Below are 18,913 nucleotides of genomic sequence, written 5' to 3'. Positions count from 1 at the left end.
CAAAATTTCTTTACCCATTTGTTGCTCCTGTCTGCCAAAGAAAGTATGACAAGGCCAAACAAAAGACTTTGAGTAAATATTCGTTTTTTTAATTGGTCAATTATTGTACATTTAATGTATATTGTGAGAATCAATCATAAGTGTCATAAGGCTGTTCTAATTGATAGTCATAAAAAGTGACAGCGCTCCCTGCACAACTCTTAAAATGACTATTCTAAAAAAATCCTAGCAATAATTGTTAATTTTATGACCAAGACACTGCTGATAATACAATTTACCATAGAAATAATAAAGAGGCTTTAAAATTTGAAAGATCTTGCTTTTTCACAGAAAGAGTAGTAAAAGTGTGCCAGGGTTGTGTCCTCCTCAACTTCATTCAGGTAAATGGTATAGGAAATCTTTTTTTCAGTCCTGTAAAATTATTCAACCTCAGTTCTTTTACTTTTCACAGGAGATCCTCTGATAAAATGTTCAAAATCATTTCATTTTTTTCTGCTGGCTGGTAAAGCTATATGTAAATTCACATTTTTTTCAATAGCTGTAACATGGGACTTTTTGCTGCAGTATCCATATCTATTTTATAATTGTCTATGAAGAATGCTGGAGAACTGCTAACTTGCAGAAACACTGGCCAAAAGTTGGTCAGATAGTTCATAATGTGGCCCTATGCAAAAAAAAAGTTTTCAAGCTGTGTGTAAATTATCTATGATTAGGGATGAGCGGACCGTGTATATTTGAATTCGTCTGTTTCGACCAAACTTTAGTCCAGCTTTTGGCTCAGTTACCAAAACTGTACTCGAACTCGAAGCTGAACCTGAATCCCAAAGAAGTCATAAGGGACCCAAGTTTTGATGCTGTAAAATGGTCACAGTAAGGGCTAGGGGGCTTCCAAATTGTGTCTCTCTCTCACTGGGTGTCCAGTACTAACCCCAACCTTTGAAATTTGGGTTCGCTTATTTCTATCTGTGAAATCATATAGGTAAACCTCTATAGAAGCACAAAAAGTCAGCAGTTTACATTCTAAAGTAAAGGCCCTCATTTGCTTTAGATTAAAGTTGTCCTCACCCATCGATATCGGAAGGATCGTCAGACAGTCTAATGTATCTACGTATAATGTCAGGGGAGGGAAACTGCCTGTTTGAATTTCAATAGCTGATCCTTTTGCTTTTGCAAAATAAGACACCAACAGAGAAGTGGGGCAGCAGCTATTTCATTGGCAACACAGGAACGTTCAGCTGAGCCAAGAATTCCTGTGTATTGGGAAGTCAGAGGAGATAGCTGTTGGATAGATGATCACTTAGCCCCAACTACCCAATGTGCATGAGGATTGAGAAAATAAACATGTCCAATCTATGCTGTCACAGTGTTGATCCAGAGGAGGCCAGAACCCCTAAAAAAGTGGATGCCAATTGCTTTATAAAAATTACTTTACAACTTCAATGAATGAATCTTTCTATTGATGTCCCATGTTCAGAAATCTAATTTATGTAATATGTGCCATTGCATCTTTCCATAAGGACTGTAAGGCTGTTGGAAATATGGACCATGGGAAGTCTAGTATGCTGACCAGTGTGATGTCACATGAAAAATAAATTAATAAATGTCTACAACATTTTAATGACATATATAGTTCAGTGCCATCAATGGTCAGGATAAATGTATTAATAATGTAGCGACATCTTATCCTGTAATTGACAAGGACTCAGTGGTCCCTTCAGTCTCAGTGAGTGAGAGCCTGTCAGTTGTTACAGAAGTGTAGATGCCTGTTGCTTTTGTTTCACTGAGCACACCACAACTTTTTCAATCTATCATAACACCGCCGCCTGCACCTCACTCACAGTAGAATAGTTTGTTCTGTTCTCCGTACTTTACCCTCTCAGCACAGCAGCCAGCCCTCGGTACCTTAGTTGTGGTCACATAAAAGAATGTTTCCTCCTGCACATGACAAAGCTAAGAGCTTGAACTCCACTATCTCTAATCTGTTGGCCACGGAAATGTTGCCTTTCCGCCTTGTGGATGCAGACAGTTTGCAAAAGCTGATGGCCATTGCAGGCCCCCAGTACCAGTTGCCCAATCACCATTACTTGTCTAAGAAAGTTGTGCCTGCACTACAACAGCATGTTGCAGACAACATTAGCTGTTCCTTAAAAAAATCTGTCTGCCGGGTTTCTTTTCACCACTGACACCTGGACGAGTAAACATTGCCAGGGCTGTAACATCTTGCTGACTGGGCACTGGGTGACTTTGCTGGCTGTTGGGGGCTGGCAGGAAAGTGGCTGCTCCTGGAATTCCCAAGGCTTCTGGAACAAACCTCTGTATCTAACACTTCTTCCACTGCTTCAGCCTCCTCCACCTCCTCTAGGGCATCCACCTTAATGAGACACATGTCTCAACAGTGCAGAGAGAATCCCTTCCACGTCCGTGCTGCACAGTGATGGCTCACTGCAATCAGGCAGTTTTTACGTTAATATGCCATGTTGATTGCAGTCACACAGCTTAAGAGTTGAGGACACCTATCCAGGCTGAGTTTGAGCAATTGCTGTATCCAAGGAAGACTGTGTATGATAACTGTGTGAAACTGGTGGCAGCCCTATGCTGGGCAATCTAACACACGTGCCTTACATGGATCACATTCATAATCTGGTGGTACAGCAATTTTTCCACCACTATCCTGGTCTGGATTTGCTGCTTAAGATAGCATGGACGCTGGGTACTCACTTCCACCTTTTGCACCCCGCAGGTCATCGTCTTGCATTTCTACAGAGGTCTTTCGGCCTACCGCTTAACTGTTTGATATGTGATGTGCCGGCACTGTGGAATTTCAATCTACACATGCGAGAGCGACTGTGGCACCAATGACTGTGGCAGCAGCTACGGGATCTAGTGCAGAATGTCCTTTTGCATAGCCTGGGCCAATGCAGTACAGACGTGGTGCAAGCCACGCTTGCAAAATGGGTACAGATGAAGGATTGTGAGAGGAGGTGGTGGTCCCAGAACTAGAGTTGGAAGCAGTAGAACATGCGGAAGGGCTAACAATATCTCAAATTTCTGGACTGTCATCACATAGGCGGGTACCATGTGTGGTTGGCTTACAGCGAATAAGGGGGCTCATAGTACCAGACAAACTGTTAGTGAAGATGCAGGAGCTTAGGATCAAATTGAGGAGTCTGAGGTGATGGATGCACAACATGCCATCATCAGCATTGCTATTCCAGTCATCTACATGCTGGAGCACACTTTGTATAGTCTGCGGGAGAAGGTGGAAGGTGGTGGTCCTAGAGGAAGAGATGGAAGCAGAGGAGCATGCTGAAGGGACAGAAATATCTCTAAGTTCCAGACTGTCAAAGCACAGGCAGGTGCCATGTAAGGGTGGATTGCAGCGATCGAGGGGGCTCATGGTTCCAGACAAACTGCTAATGAAGGTGCAGGAGTCAAGGAACAAATGGAGAAGGATGAGGAGGAAGAGGTGATGGGGCGAGATGAAGAGGATAATGATCCCCTCTTAATTGTCTGTTGTTGGTGGGAGGGGACATAGGAAGCAAGCTTGAGTGTTACTCAGCCACCAACACACTATGGACTTGAACCTCGTGGAAATGCTGACACATGAGCAACTTCTTGCTGCACTATCTGCCACATAATGCCCGTATTCTTAGGATTAGAAATAGTCCTGATTACTGGGTTGCTACTCTGTTAGATCCATGGTACAAGAGTAAGTTTTGCTAGGAGCTTTTTCCCCTGCAAAGGGATGTGCTCGCGCTTTAGTATCAAAACACTCTTGTATACAATCTTAAGGCTGGTTTCACACTTGCGTTTTTTTGCGCTGCTTTTTAGCGCAAAAACGCATGCGTTTTTTCCACTATACTTTAACATGGGTGTGCATATGTGCGCATACATATGCGCACGTACGCGTTTGTATGCGCATGCGTTTTTTTGCAGTGTGTGCTCGGGCGCACAAAATGCATCCTGTTGCATTTTTTGTGCGTCCGCCTTGCCCCCAAAAAACGCATGCACACGCAATGCGCTTTTTTTACAGCAAAACACCCATTAAAGTCTATGGGTGCGCATACGTGCGCATTGTAATGCGCAAAAAAAGCATGCTTTTTAAAAAAATGCACCAAAACCCACAAAACAACGCCCACAAACGCATGATGCATTTTTTTCATGTGTTTGTGTGCGCAAAAAACGCGCAGCAAAAAAAACGCAAGTGTGAAAGTAGCCTAAGAGTGGCTTTCCCCAAGACATCAGTGAGACACATCGTGTGCATCGCAGTTATAGACTTCCAACCCCGGGAATGTCAAGCCATCATCGCAAAAGCATTAGCAGCAACAGAAGCATTGTAAGTGGCAGAAGCAATTTCTGTGAGTCATTTCACACATTTTTAAGATCAGCCTGAGCACCAGCAGAACAAATACAAGTCTGATACGTTGTGAACTACTGGAGAGGATAGTGCAGGAGCATCTTGAGCTCAATATCAATGCCATCATGTTTAGTTTGGACCCTTTTGCATCTTTGTCTTCAAAAATGGAAGAGTGGCCTGACCTCACCTGTCACACCTTGGAGGTTTTGTCATGCCCGGTAGCCAGCATACTCTTAGAAGGTGTCTTCAGCACTGCTGGTGGTGTCCTGATGGATAAGCGCATCCGGCTGTTCCCTGAAAGTGTAGACTGCATAACTTTCATCAAGATGAACAAGTTATGGATTTTCCAATGACTTTTATCTCAGATTGGAAGACTAGACGATGGTGTAGTTTTTAGTGTGCTACATTGATCTCACGTTATTGCAGCCTGTGACACTTTTGTCATGGCTTCTGTGCCGGCTGTTGCTACTGCTGCTGATGTTACAAACAATTTTTTTTAAATGCAGAGACTCATCTGTCGGGTTTCCTGTAGTAGAAGGAGTGTCAGAGCCCCAATATACTATTTCTACTCCGGGGAAATTGATACCATTTTATTGATGTATGGCAATAATTTTTGGAAATGTGGAGACACCAAGTTGGATCTCCATCTTTTCGGTTGCCTTTTGTGGAAGGAGTGTCAGAGTCCCATTATACTATTTCTTCTTTGGCAAAATTGATGCCACATTAGTGGTGTGTGGCAATAATTTTTTAAGTGTTTGGACTCCAAAGTTGAGTCTCCTTCATGTGTGTTGCCTATAGCAGTAGGTCTCCCAGACTGGCAGGCTTGCACTTACTTTCAGTCAACTACCTGTGTTGCTATCCTTAAATGTTTCTAACAGTAGTAGCTACAAAGCTGAAAATTGTGTCACCTGATTATGCTTGAGCAGTTTGAGCTGTTGCATATGATACAAGGGCTCCCAGCACAGCAGGCTTACACCGGTCCCTCACTCAACTCCTCTTAATGTAAACTTAAATTCAAAGCGCTAAATGCTGGTCCAGACTCTGCTACCTTGTTCATGGGCCATGGCTGACTGCTTCTGTCATTATAAAAAGTTCTACTGTGGGACAATTGATCAGTCAACTACCCATGTTGCTTTTCTTACATTTTTCTACATATAGTACTCAAACTGAAGTTTGTGCCATCTGAGTGTGGCTGAAAAAAAAATAAAAAGTGTGGAGGTGTTGCATGAGGTATCAGGGCTCCCGGCTAAAAAGGTGTACACTGCTTCCCTTAGCCACCAGACCCTCATTGAAACTTCAATTCAAATCTGTAAATGCTGACCTAGATCCTGATATCTTATGCGTGGCCCATGGCTGACTGCTGACTGCTTATCAAATTTCTACTCTGGGTCAATTGATGCCACTTTTCATTGGTGTCTGCCCCTAATTTTTGGAAATGTTTGGACTCCAAGATGGGTCTCCTTTATTTGTTTTGCCTGAATTTGCCAGACTTATCAGAACATCAGGCCTACACTAGCCACTTTTTAAGCTAGTAATGCTGGTTCAAGCCTTGTCCCATGCATCCATGCTGCACAATCATACTAGTTGTACTCTGGGTCAATTCATGCCACTTTTCCTGATGCCTGTCCCTAATTTGAGCTGCTTTGGTAGCATTTTGGCTCCCCTGACGACAAGTCTGTGAGTTTGGTTTTGCCTCCCATTGAATTCAAAGGGGTTCTGATATGTTTGGTGAACATCAGGACATTCACCAAACCAAACCTTGAAACTCTTAACATATACAGTAGTTAACCATCAAAGAAGTACTATGATAGTACAACTATTAAAAGCAGCACAATTTATTTCCGAGTGGGCCAATATTTCAGTAGGTGAAATTTCATCATGATTTACATAATTAGCAAGAAACAGAACAACTTTCTTAGCAGCGTGGTGTTACAATAATGGTCTTGTTTCATGTTACTTTCTCCATGGGTGTTGAAAATCTAGACATTTCTATAATTATATCCGTGTGTTATGTATAATGCTGTCATGACAATTACCTGCCTTACACAAGCCTTTAGGTAATTTGAGTCGACTACATTTTTAATGAAGTGTTCTGCAATAAAAAAAAAAAGTGTTCTCCCTGCACGCTACTAACATTACTGCCTGGTAGTTTCCATTTTATTAAATGAAACGTTGATCTTTAGCATGAAATGATTGAGCTTTTGGTTTATGATTCTGATTTCTAAAGTTAATCATCTGCTTAATTTACACATTATAATAATTAGAGCTGCTCCAAATACTCATTATAAGTGGATGCAATCTCTACACTAGAAAAGTAGATAAAACGTCTGAAATCTCCCAGCTAACAATCATTGGCTGCAATCCAAAGTGATGTGCTCTTTACAAGGTACTGTAATTTGCAGGACCAATGTGAATTTCTGAAGAGAGGGGGCTGGGATTAAAACGCAAAGAATTATCCTTATTAGCAAATTCTGCATCTTTTGCATATATTACACTTTCAGGTTTACAGCAGATCTTGCCATACTAGTAAATAAATATATTTTTTTGTGCTAAAGGGAACCTTTTACCAGGCTTTTGGCAAGTAATCTGAGAGCAGCGTGATATAGGGGCAGATACCCTGATTCCACTGATATGTCACTTAGTCAACTGCTTTTTGTAGATTTGATATAATCACTGTTTTATCTGCAGGAGATTATTACTAGAAAACTAGTAAATCTACTGTCATGATGTCTTCCATACTCAAGAGACCTATGTAATCCTAGCCCCACCACTGAATGGCAGTTTTCTGCCTATTCACAGTGTACACGATAAGCCAATCAGTGGTGGGGGCCGGGTTATACAAAGTAAAGCATTTAGAAAACTGGTAGGTCTGTAGCAGTTAAAACAGTGATTATATTAAAATCTAGTATAAACTGTAGGTGGCGCTAGTAGCTGTAGAAAAAGAGAGGAACACTTGCTGCAATTTAGGAACACACACCACCAATGTGATCAATAAAATATAAATAAATAAATAATTAAAATTTGCACTGAATAATGAACCCCTTTAGCTTGTAGTGAACTATAAAATACACACAAATAAATAGAATTGCTCCTGATTAGGAAGCTATTACCTTAAGGTGTAATCTGAGCAGATGTCTGGACTCCAGAGGACCAATAAAGTAGTGAGCACTGTATATCTTGATGTGAAGTCAGATAAATTGAAATTTGCCAGATAAACGTGGGTTAATACCACGGCTCTTCAGGAGTGCTGTCCCGGCCGGTGACAGACACTCCACGCTCCCCTCTTTCAGCGGCGTGCCGGTGTGCAGTGTGCACGATGTGAAGCTGTGGCGTGAGATGAGCCAACAGGACCTTTGTAATGTCACCGGTCACGTGATAGATTACAGGAAGCACAGTGGACCAATTCCTTTCTGACTAGTTTCGGAAAAAACACGGTTTCCTTCATCAGGGATCATATTAAACCTACACGAAACAACATAGTAATTAATACATTACTGTAACCAGGGTCTCTGCCTCCACATTATGCTGCTCTCAGATGTGATAGCAAAAATCTAACAACAGATTCCTTTTAAGGAGAATCTGTCACTTGTTTTTCTTGTGCAGGTTCACATAGTTTTTGATGAGTACTGCGTATTAATGCTGCTGAAAGCTATTTTGTGTGATAAATATTTGGTTTCTCTGTGGACTGAGGTTATGCTGCCATATATCATTGAAAAGTCCCCAGATCCATTCAGTAAAGGAGAAATTAGCTGGGAAATTCTTGTATGTGGAGGACTTCAAAGTAAGTCAGATATTGGGGCAAAGACGTGTCTGGCAGCAGTTTATTTCCCTCTCTTGAAGCAAACATGCATGCTCGGCCATGACGATCATGCATGTTTATGGTAGAACCAGTAGAAACAGCAGGTGGCCAAATGGACATTCAGGTAACAGCTATCTTGTATATATGATGAAGAATCTAATATTAACATATGATATGTATCATTTAACTGAGAAAAATCACTCCATACTCCTAAATTCACAGTATTTTTGGAGTTAAGGGGTCACAGAAATTATGTATATGTAGTCTTGTCACTATGTAGACACAGGAGTACATATAACCCACATACCCAAAATATTAGGGTATTTTTCATTCAGTCTATTTCCAGGGTTGCACTGAAGCACAGTCTTAAAGGGGTTGTCTAGTACAAATAATCCAAGGAGTTGGTGATAACTTATTGATATTGATTGGTGGAATCCAACCACCAGGACCTGCACTGATCGACAACACAGGGAATTTCTATCCCCTATGGAACATTTTAACCCCATTAGAAAGGAGAGGCCGTGTGCATGGCCAGTCTCTACTCCATTCATTCTTGATGGAGATACTGGAAAAAGCCAAGTGTAGCACTCAGCAACCCCATAGGGCATGAGTGAAGCAGTGGTTGAGCATGCAGGGAGAAAAGTGCCCTATTCTGCCGATCGGCGTGATCCACCATCAATACGTCATCACCTATGCTTGTTCTCACCGAATAACCCCTTTAGTGTATATTTGGTGATAACTAATACGCATATATTATTTCATTTCAGTGCAGAGCCTTCTTGTCAAGTTATTACCAAGATCACAACGTGGAATTATCAAAACTTTTACACAGACTTGGTCAACCTCTTCCTTCATGGCTGAGACAAGAACTGCAGAAAATCAGATAGCAGAGAGACCGGCGGACCTTTCATTGTTCAGCATCTCTTCACTTATGCAGTGGTCAATGTAATAAATACAGGCTGGGAGGAATACCAGACATTCCCTGCTCTCCATATGCCGGCATGTGGATTCCATCACACGCTTTGTGGAGGACAATGGCAGGTGATAGTCGTCATCCTCGCCCAGCGTGAGGTCTATCATGGATTATGACTGGTTGATGCAATGTTAGTGGTATTATCGAATCATTTAAAAAGTAAATAAGACATTTGATCATCTAATTTTACAAGAACTATTTTTTTATGTTAATGAAAACTTATGTCACATATTGATGATTAACATGTTTTTTCTATATGATACATGCTGATACTATGGGTACATTAATCGAGCATGTTGAATGCTGCTACTTCATTTGTTATACCAAACTGGATATTTCATTCAAGGGACTGTCCACTTCTGTGGAGCATTTAATTGGGTTACTTAGGCTGGTTTCACATTTGCGTTTTTTTGCGCTGGAAAAAAACGCATACATGCGCATGCGTTTTTTCCCCTATATTTAACATGGGTGCGCATACCTGCGCGCTGGTAAGCGCACGTATGCGATTTTCATGCGCTGCGTTTTTTTGGGGTGTGCGTTTGTATTTTCCAGACGCAGCATGTTGCATTTTTTGGCCCTGCAAAAAAGCGCATGCGCACGTATGCGCACGTTTTGCGCTAAAATTGGCCATTATAGCCTATGGATGCGCATATGTGCGCACTGGCATGCTCATGTATGCGTTTTTTTGCACATGCGTTTTTTTTTTTACCATTAGTTTAGACAATGGAATTTAGGGGTTTGGGTAAAGTTAGGGTTAGTTAAGGGGGTTTAGGGCTAGGGTTAGGGTCAGGGTTAGGGTTAGGGTTAGGGTTAGGGTCAGGGTTAGGGTTAAGTATGGTTTGGTTAAGGGTTAGGGTCAGGGTTAGGGTTAGGGTTAGGGTTAGGGTCAGGGTTAGGGTTAAGTATGGTTTGGTTAAGGGTTAGGGTCAGGGTTAGGGTTAGGGTTAGGGTTAGGGTTAGGGTCAGGGTTAGGGTCAGGGTTAGGGTTAAGTATGGTTTGGTTAAGGGTTAGGGTCAGGGTTAGGGTTAAGTATGGTTTGGTTTAGGGTCAGGGTTAGGGTTAGGGTCAGGGTTAGGGTTAGGGTTAGGGTTAGGGTCAGGGTTAGGGTCAGGGTTAGGGTTAAGTATGGTTTGGTTAAGGGTTAGGGTCAGGGTTAGGGTCAGGGTTAGGGTTAAGTATGGTTTGGTTAAGGGTTAGGGTTAGGGTCAGGGTCAGGGTTAGGGTTAGGGTTAGGGTTAGGGTCAGGGTTAGGGTTAGGGTTAGGGTTAGGGTCAGGGTTAGGGTTAAGTATGGTTTGGTTAAGGGTTAGGGTCAGGGTTAGGGTTAGGGTTAGGGTTAGGGTCAGGGTTAGGGTTAAGTATGGTTTGGTTAAGGGTTAGGGTCAGGGTTAGGGTCAGGGTTAAGGTCAGGGTTAGGGTTAGTTAGGGTTTAGGGTTTGGGTTAGGGTTAAGTATGGTTTGGTTAAGGGTTAGGGTCAGGGTTAGGGTTAGGGTTAGGGTCAGGGTTAGGGTTAAGGGTTAGGGTCAGGGTTAGGGTTAGTAAAGTCATGGTTTGGGTTAGTGTGAGGGGCCACCTAATGTTGGAAAAAAACGCAAACGCGGTAAAAACGCACTAAAAACGCATACAAACGCATAAAAACGCTGCGTTTTTTTCATGCATGCTCATAAAAATGCTTGAAAAAAACGCAGCAGTTGTATGCTTTTGTATGCGTTTTTTCAATGCGTTTTTTTGCGGGAAAAACGCGCTGCAAAAAAAAGCAAGTGTGAAACTAGCCTTATAGAGTAAAAGTCATTTTAATTTTTATTTCTTAAATCAATAGTACACATGGAAATAATCAACTTTGTAATATATCTTATCAGAGAAATCTGCTTCTTTCTCCACCTGGGCTGATCTTTCACTCTCAAATCATGGGTAAAAGTTGTATTCATTGAAGACACATTTTTTCTACTATGGAGATAGGAGATGGCAGTTGGTGCTTTTAAAATTCTATGGAGAGGGATTGGGGAAGAAGGGAAGAGCTAGTGGTAGACAGTCATTTTTCTGCATGTTCTCCTGAAACAATACTTTCAGTCCTTCCTAAAACTTTGTGAGCATTAACTGTCATCTCTGATCTCAGTCATGGGAAAATATGTATTCACTGAAGACAGATGTTACCTGTGAATTGAGAAATCTGAGAATGAAATAGTAGGATATATTATAAAAGTTTTTTTTTTTACTTTTAAATATGCTATTGATTTATGAAAAAAAAAAAAATTAATTAAACAACTGTTACTCTTTAATTGCATGTACTTTGGGCTAAAAATTGTGTTTTCAATTCGATGTCCTTAAAACTTTTGAGCTGTTTTAGGCCTGTTTCACATGTCAGTGTCTCTGGTACATGTGGTGACAGTTTTCTTACGTACCGGAGACACTGACACATGTAGACACATTCGAATGAATGTGTCTATGCAGATGTCAGCGTGTTTTCACGGACCGTGTGTCCGTGTGCAAAACACGCTGACATGTCTGTTGTTGAGTGACAGCATGGATGACATGGACCCATACAAGTCAATGGGTCCATGTAAACACGTACCGCACACGGATGGCATCCGTGTGCCGTTCGTGTGCCATCCGTGTGCGTTTTAAAAGTCATGGGGTAAGCATTAAAACATATTGTTTCAATACGTGGACATGGACACACAGACAACATACGGACAGCACATGAATCACACACGGATGGTACACATGGACACAGGGATGCCACATGAATGTGACAAATTGACACATGGACACGGATATCTCCGGTACCGTTTTTTCCGGTACCGGAAATATCAGGATGTGTGAAACTAGCCTTAATTGTACTGCATCTTTGTTTCCCTGCACATAAAACTTTTATGTGGTCTGTGGTCATAAGGTGGCTGAGAATTAATAAATAAACAGATCGGAGTTCCTGTCAGGATATGCTCACTGACAGACTCTCAGTTAGTTTATTCCGCAGCCTGCAATAGACAGTATAACACAAAAAACTCTAGACACATTTATAATGAAAACAACTGACAAAAATGTTTGTTTTTTAGCCAAAAATGTATGCATTTAATTAAAGGAAAAAATAGTCCCCAAACGTGGACAACCCCTTGAAGTGTTTCTACTGCCAGTATTATGCAAGACAATACACTTTTTATAAACAATTTAACAGGGTTGTACGGTTAAGTAAAACAAATGTGAACATCTTAAAATGATAAAATATGATAAAAAAATCATACTTACCTGACCATTTGCTTGCACAGAAAAGTGACCACTGCAACTAATCACTGGCCATAGTGGTTACTCGCTCCAACCAGTAATTGCTTACAGTCTGATCACATGTCTGTGCAGGGACATCACTGATGGAGAAGAAAATAGAGACTGGGGTAGGAATGGCAGGTGTTTGTGACTTTTTACTATTTTATGCCATTTTAAGCCTTTTAAAGAAAATTCTTAGCAGGACGACCCAAGAAAGTGACCGTTCTTATGTATCATTAAAATGTACAAGTTGTTTTCTGACAAGTGATTTCTATCCATTATTATGCAGTCATAGAAATTGTTTTGTATCATATTTGCACACTAGATACTCTTGAAATTAAATCTATCTTCCTTAACTCCCTGAGAATTGGCTCAGCATTCTTTATTTGCATTTAATTACAAAAAAGTTGTTCAATGGGAACCTGTCAGCAGGATTGTGGACGGTAACCTACAGACACTGTCAGGTAGGCACCGTTATACTGATTACAATGATACCTTGGTTGATGAAATCCGTCTTGTCGTTGTTTAATCTTTATTTTCAGTTAAGAGTTAATAATATACCCGTGCTGTGTGGCGGCCTGTGGGGGGTCTTCTTGTGGTGCTCTGATTATATATTCATAATGCAGACTGCTGACAGGCCACTGATCCCTCAATAACCAATGGATATCTGTACATGTTGAAGAAAAAAAAACCCTCCTGCAGGCAGGCGCCAGCCGTAGCTCCTGCACTGCAGTATAAACGCATGTTTACTGTATAGTTACTACATGTGGTTGAGCTTTTCCTGAGGTGTATAACAAAAAAATTTAAAATGTCCCCCTCCATTCCTGCACAGTAGCAGCTATCACCAAGTGCTGCTACTGTACAGGCGCTGACAGCACCATCTTGGAGGAGGAATTTTTTTTTTCTTGTCTAGCAAGATGGTGCCGCCGACGCCTGCGCAATAGCAGCTATTGGATCACAGCTATGTACACCGATAGATGCTACTGCGCAGGCACCGCGAACGGGTGACCTGTCAGCTGGCTGCATTATGAATACCTAATCAGAGTACCACATGAAGACTCTCCACAGGCCACCCGGAGCAACAGCTCCACAAGATGGATTTCATCACCAAGTATCATTGTAATCAGTATAACGGCGCCGAACTGACACTGTCTGTAGGTTACTGTGCACAATCCTGCTGACAGGTTCCCTTTAATCATGATACTGATAAGAATTTAAAAAAAAATATATTATTAGAGTTGAGCGACTTTTGGTTTTTTAGGGTCGCGTTTCGTTTCGTGAAACCCGAATTTTCCAAAAGTCGGGTCGAGAAAGATCGTCCGATAATAGGGAAAAGTCGGGGTCGTCCCGAAACACGAAACCCAATGTAAGTCAATGGGGAATAAAAGTCGGCAGTGAGAGGAGGACAGGAAACACACCAACAGTGCCCATTTGAATGCCAAAAGCATTAAATTCTTCTTACTTAAGCTTGTCAACCTTAATTAACTTCATAATACAAGTTACGCACTGAAAAATGGGGGTTATTTGGCTACAGACTGTGGGGGGGAGGGCTGGCTCCAGGTTTTCATGTGCCCTGGGCGAAAGAGCGCCCCTTTAACACATACCACAACTCATCATGCTCCGATACGGCAGAGAAATAGCGGTATAGTACAATGAAAAATACCTCACTTTTTACATCTCATGACGAGGCCCATCTATTTCTCCATACAGAATCATTGGTCCCATATAATGTTTGAAACAGTATATGATGAGCTCCACATAATGCTACAGTATATGTTGGTCCCCATGGATGAAGCTCTACTGTCTTATGGGCCCAAATAATGCTCCAAACATAATGGGCCCCATTTCTAATGCTCTAGTGTATAATGGGCCCTGTAAATGCTGCTCCAGTGTCTGATGTCCACCTTTGGAATGTTCCAGTGTATGGTGGGCCCCATCTATCATTCTCAGACGGTGTTAGGCCCAGTATGGATTGCACGTGATTGCACAAAGGTTAGAAAGGGTACCGTATCCCCAGATAACATGTATGGATAGCGTACACATTCAAAATATATGTCTCAGGAGGCAGGCTCAGACGGTGTTAGGCCCAGTATGGATTGCACGTGATTGCACAAAGGTTAGAAAGGGTACCGTATCCCCGGATAACATGTATGGATAGCGTACACATTCAAAATATATGTCTCAGGAGGCAGGCTCAGACGGTGTTAGGCCCAGTATGGATTGCACGTGATTGCACAAAGGTTAGAAAGGGTACCGTATCCCCGGATAACATGTATGGATAGCGTACACATTCAAAATATATGTCTCAGGAGGCAGACTCAGACGGTGTTAGGCCCAGTATGGATTGCACGTGATTGCACAAAGGTTAGAAAGGGTACCGTATCCCAGGATAACATGTATGGATAGCGTACACATTCAAAATATATGTCTCAGGAGGCAGGCTCAGACGGTGTTAGGCCCAGTATGGATTGCACGTGATTGCACAAAGGTTAGAAAGGGTACCGTATCCCCGGATAACATGTATGGATAGCGTACACATTCAAAATATATGTCTATACATCAGGAGGCAGGCTCAGACGGTGTTAGGCCCAGTATGGATTGCACATGATTGCACAAAGGTTAGAAAGGGTACCGTATCCCCGGATAACATGTATGGATAGCGTACACATTCAAAATATATGTCTCAGGAGGCAGGCTCAGACGGTGTTAGGCCCAGTATGGATTGCACGTGATTGCACAAAGGTTAGAAAGGGTACCGTATCCCCAGATAACATGTATGGATAGCGTACACATTCAAAATATATGTCTATACATCAGGAGGCAGGCTCAGATGGTGTTAGGCCCAGTATGGATTGCACGTGATTGCACAAAGGTTAGAAAGGGTACCGTATCCCCGGATAACATGTATGGATAGCGTACACATTCAAAATATATGTCTCAGGAGGCAGGCTCAGACGGTGTTAGGCCCAGTATGGATTGCACGTGATTGCACAAAGGTTAGAAAGGGTACTGTATCCCCGGATAACATGTATGGATAGCGTACACATTCAAAATATATGTCTCAGGAGGCAGGCTCAGACGGTGTTAGGCCCAGTATGGATTGCATGTGATTGCACAAAGGTTAGAAAGGGTACCGTATCCCCGGATAACATGTATGGATAGCGTACACATTCAAAATATATGTCTCAGGAGGCAGGCTCAGACGGTGTTAGGCCCAGTATGGATTGCACGTGATTGCACAAAGGTTAGAAAGGGTACCGTATCCCCGGATAACATGTATGGATAGCGTACACATTCAAAATATATGTCTCAGGAGGCAGGCTCAGACGGTGTTATTCCCAGCATGGATTGCACGTGATTGCACAAAGGTTAGAAAGGGTACCGTATCCCCGGATAACATGAATGGATAGCGTACACATTCAAAATATATGTCTCAGGAGGCAGGCTCAGACGGTGTTAGGCCCAGTATGGATTGCACGTGATTGCACAAAGGTTAGAAAGGGTACCGTATCCCCGGATAACATGTATGGATAGCGTACACATTCAAAATATATGTCTCAGGAGGCAGGCTCAGACGGTGTTAGGCCCAGTATGGATTGCATGTGATTGCACAAAGGATAGAAAGGGTACCGTATCCCCGGATAACATGTATGGATAGCGTACACATTCAAAATATATGTCTCAGGAGGCAGGCTCAGACGGTGTTAGGCCCAGTATGGATTGCACGTGATTGCACAAAGGTTAGAAAGGGTACCGTATCCCCGGATAACATGTATGGATAGCGTACACATTCAAAATATATGTCCCAGGAGGCAGGCTCAGACGGTGTTAGGCCCAGTATGGATTGCACGTGATTGCACAAAGGTTAGAAAAGGTACCGTATCCCCAGATAACATGTATGGATAGCGTACACATTCAAAATATATGTCTATACATCAGGAGGCAGGCTCAGACGGTGTTAGGCCCAGTATGGATTGCACGTGATTGCACAAAGGTTAGAAAGGGTACCGTATCCCCAGATAACATGTATGGATAGCGTACACATTCAAAATATATGTCTCAGGAGGCAGGCTCAGACGGTGTTAGGCCCAGTATGGATTGCACGTGATTGCACAAAGGTTAGAAAGGGTACCGTATCCCCAGATAACATGTATGGATAGCGTACACATTCAAAATATATGTCTATACATCAGGAGGAAGGCTCAGAGGGTGTTAGGCCCAGTATGGATTGCACGTGATTGCATAAAGGTTAGAAAGGGTACCGTATCCCCGGAAAACATGTATGGATAGCATACACATTCAAAATATATGTCTCAGGAGGCAGGCTCAGACGGTGTTAGGCCCAGTATGGATTGCACGTGATTGCACAAAGGTTAGAAAGGGTACCGTATCCCCGGATAACATGTATGGATAGCATACACATTCAAAATATATGTCTCAGGAAGCAGGCTCATACGGTGTTAGGCCCAGTATGGATTGCACGTGATTGCACAAAGGTTAGAAAGGGTACCGTATCCCCGGATAACATGTATGGATAGCGTACATATTCAAAATATATGTCTCAGGAGGCAGGCTCAGACGGTGTTAGGCCCAGTATGGATTGCACGTGATTGCACAAAGGTTAGAAAGGGTACCGTATCCCCGGATAACATGTATGGATAGCATACACATTCAAAATATATGTCTCAGGAGGCAGGCTCAGACGGTGTTAGGCCCAGTATGGATTGCACGTGATTGCACAAAGGTTAGAAAGGGTACCGTATCCCCGGATAACATGTATGGATAGCGTACACATTCAAAATATATGTCTATACATCAGGAGGCAGGCTCAGACGGTGTTAGGCCCAGTATGGATTGCACGTGATTGCACAAAGGTTAGAAAGGGTACCGTATCCCCAGATAACATGTATGGATAGCGTACACATTCAAAATATATGTCTATACATCAGGAGGAAGGCTCAGAGGGTGTTAGGCCCAGTATGGATTGCACGTGATTGCATAAAGGTTAGAAAGGGTACCGTATCCCCTCAAAACATGTATGGATAGCATACACATTCAAAATATATGTCTCAGGAGGCAGGCTCAGACGGTGTTAGGCCCAGTATGGATTGCACGTGATTGCACAAAGGTTAGAAAGGGTACCGTATCCCCGGATAACATGTATGGATAGCGTACACATTCAAAATATATGTCTCAGGAAGCAGGCTCATACGGTGTTAGGCCCAGTATGGATTGCACGTGATTGCACAAAGGTTAGAAAGGGTACCGTATCCCCGGATAACATGTATGGATAGCGTACATATTCAAAATATATGTCTCAGGAGGCAGGCTCAGACGGTGTTAGGCCCAGTATGGATTGCACGTGATTGCACAAAGGTTAGAAAGGGTACAGTATCCCCGGATAACATGTATGGATAGCATACACATTCAAAATATATGTCTCAGGAGGCAGGCTCAGACGGTGTTAGGCCCAGTATGGATTGCACGTGATTGCACAAAGGTTAGAAAGGGTACCGTATCCCCGGATAACATGTATGGATAGCATACACATTCAAAATATATGTCTCAGGAGGCAGGCTCAGACGGTGTTAGGCCCAGTATGGATTGCACGTGATTGCACAAAGGTTAGAAAGGGTACCGTATCCCCGGATAACATGTATGGATAGCATACACATTCAAAATATATGTCTCAGGAGGCAGGCTCAGACGGTGTTAGGCCCAGTATGGATTGCACGTGATTGCACAAAGGTTAGAAAGGGTACCGTATCCCCGGATAACATGTATGGATAGCGTACACATTCAAAATATATGTCTATACATCAGGAGGCAGGCTCAGACGGTGTCAGGCACAGTATGGATTTGACGGCCCAGATTACACAGCGGAGGAGCAGGGAGAGGTAAAGATTGCAAATGCTGGGGCCCTGCCCAAGCAAGGGGGGCCCACTCGTGGGCGTCGGTACTGGCACTGGGCCCCTCATAGTACAGTGGTGTGTCTGACGGCGGGTGTGCACCACCACCGTCAGAGACACTTGATTGCACTATGAGGGACCCTGTGCCAGTGCCCGCGCCCAAGAGTCGGCCTACCCACCTGTCCAGGGCAACGGCACTCGCACGGTGTCGTGCGCTAGGTGGTGACCCCGGCCATGGGGGGGGAGGCAGCACAGTTAGGGAGTTTTAGAAAGTGGCATATGTTGATGTTGGACATTCAGCTGATGCAAAAGGCGAAATAGGTGAAGTACCAGGAAGAGGTGGACCAAAGCAAGCCATTTTTCTGTCACCCTATGTGTCATCAGGGGAAGGTTGGACAAAATCCTTGGAAACCCATGCGTGGTTCATTTTAATGAAGGTTAGATCATCCACATTTTGGGTTGACAGACGGGTCCTTTTTTCTGTCAGGATTGATCCAGCTGCACTGAAGACTCTTTCCGATAGCACACTTGCAGCTGGGCAAGCGAGCTCCTGTAAGGCATATTGGGCCAATTCAGGCCAGGTGTCCAGTTTAGCGGCCCAATAGTCAAAGGG

The 18,913-nt window shown here is 42.9% G+C and overlaps 1 protein-coding gene across 2 annotated transcripts in view; it reads left to right on the top strand.

Annotated features, from left to right (window-relative positions):
* LOC141086129 (bifunctional heparan sulfate N-deacetylase/N-sulfotransferase 3-like) overlaps positions 1–18,913 on the top strand; it is a 682,308-nt gene that overhangs the window by 584,200 nt on the left and 79,195 nt on the right. The window contains exon 14 of one of the 2 annotated variants that reach the window (XM_073571869.1): positions 8,924–9,876. The exons of the other annotated variant lie outside the window; for it this stretch is intronic. Coding sequence (XP_073427970.1) covers positions 8,924–9,043 — 120 coding nt within the window. The 3' untranslated portion in view covers positions 9,044–9,876. Of the gene's footprint in view, positions 1–8,923; positions 9,877–18,913 lie in introns of those variants that run through there. 2 annotated transcript variants of the gene reach the window in all.

The sequence above is a fragment of the Dendrobates tinctorius genome, unplaced genomic scaffold, assembly GCF_039654945.1.
Source record: "Dendrobates tinctorius isolate UK_male_01 unplaced genomic scaffold, ASM3965494v1 ptg000030l, whole genome shotgun sequence".
Lineage (NCBI taxonomy): Eukaryota > Metazoa > Chordata > Amphibia > Anura > Dendrobatidae > Dendrobates > Dendrobates tinctorius.
Note: the sequence above shows the minus strand (reverse complement) of the source record. Positions and strands in the feature narration are given on the sequence as shown.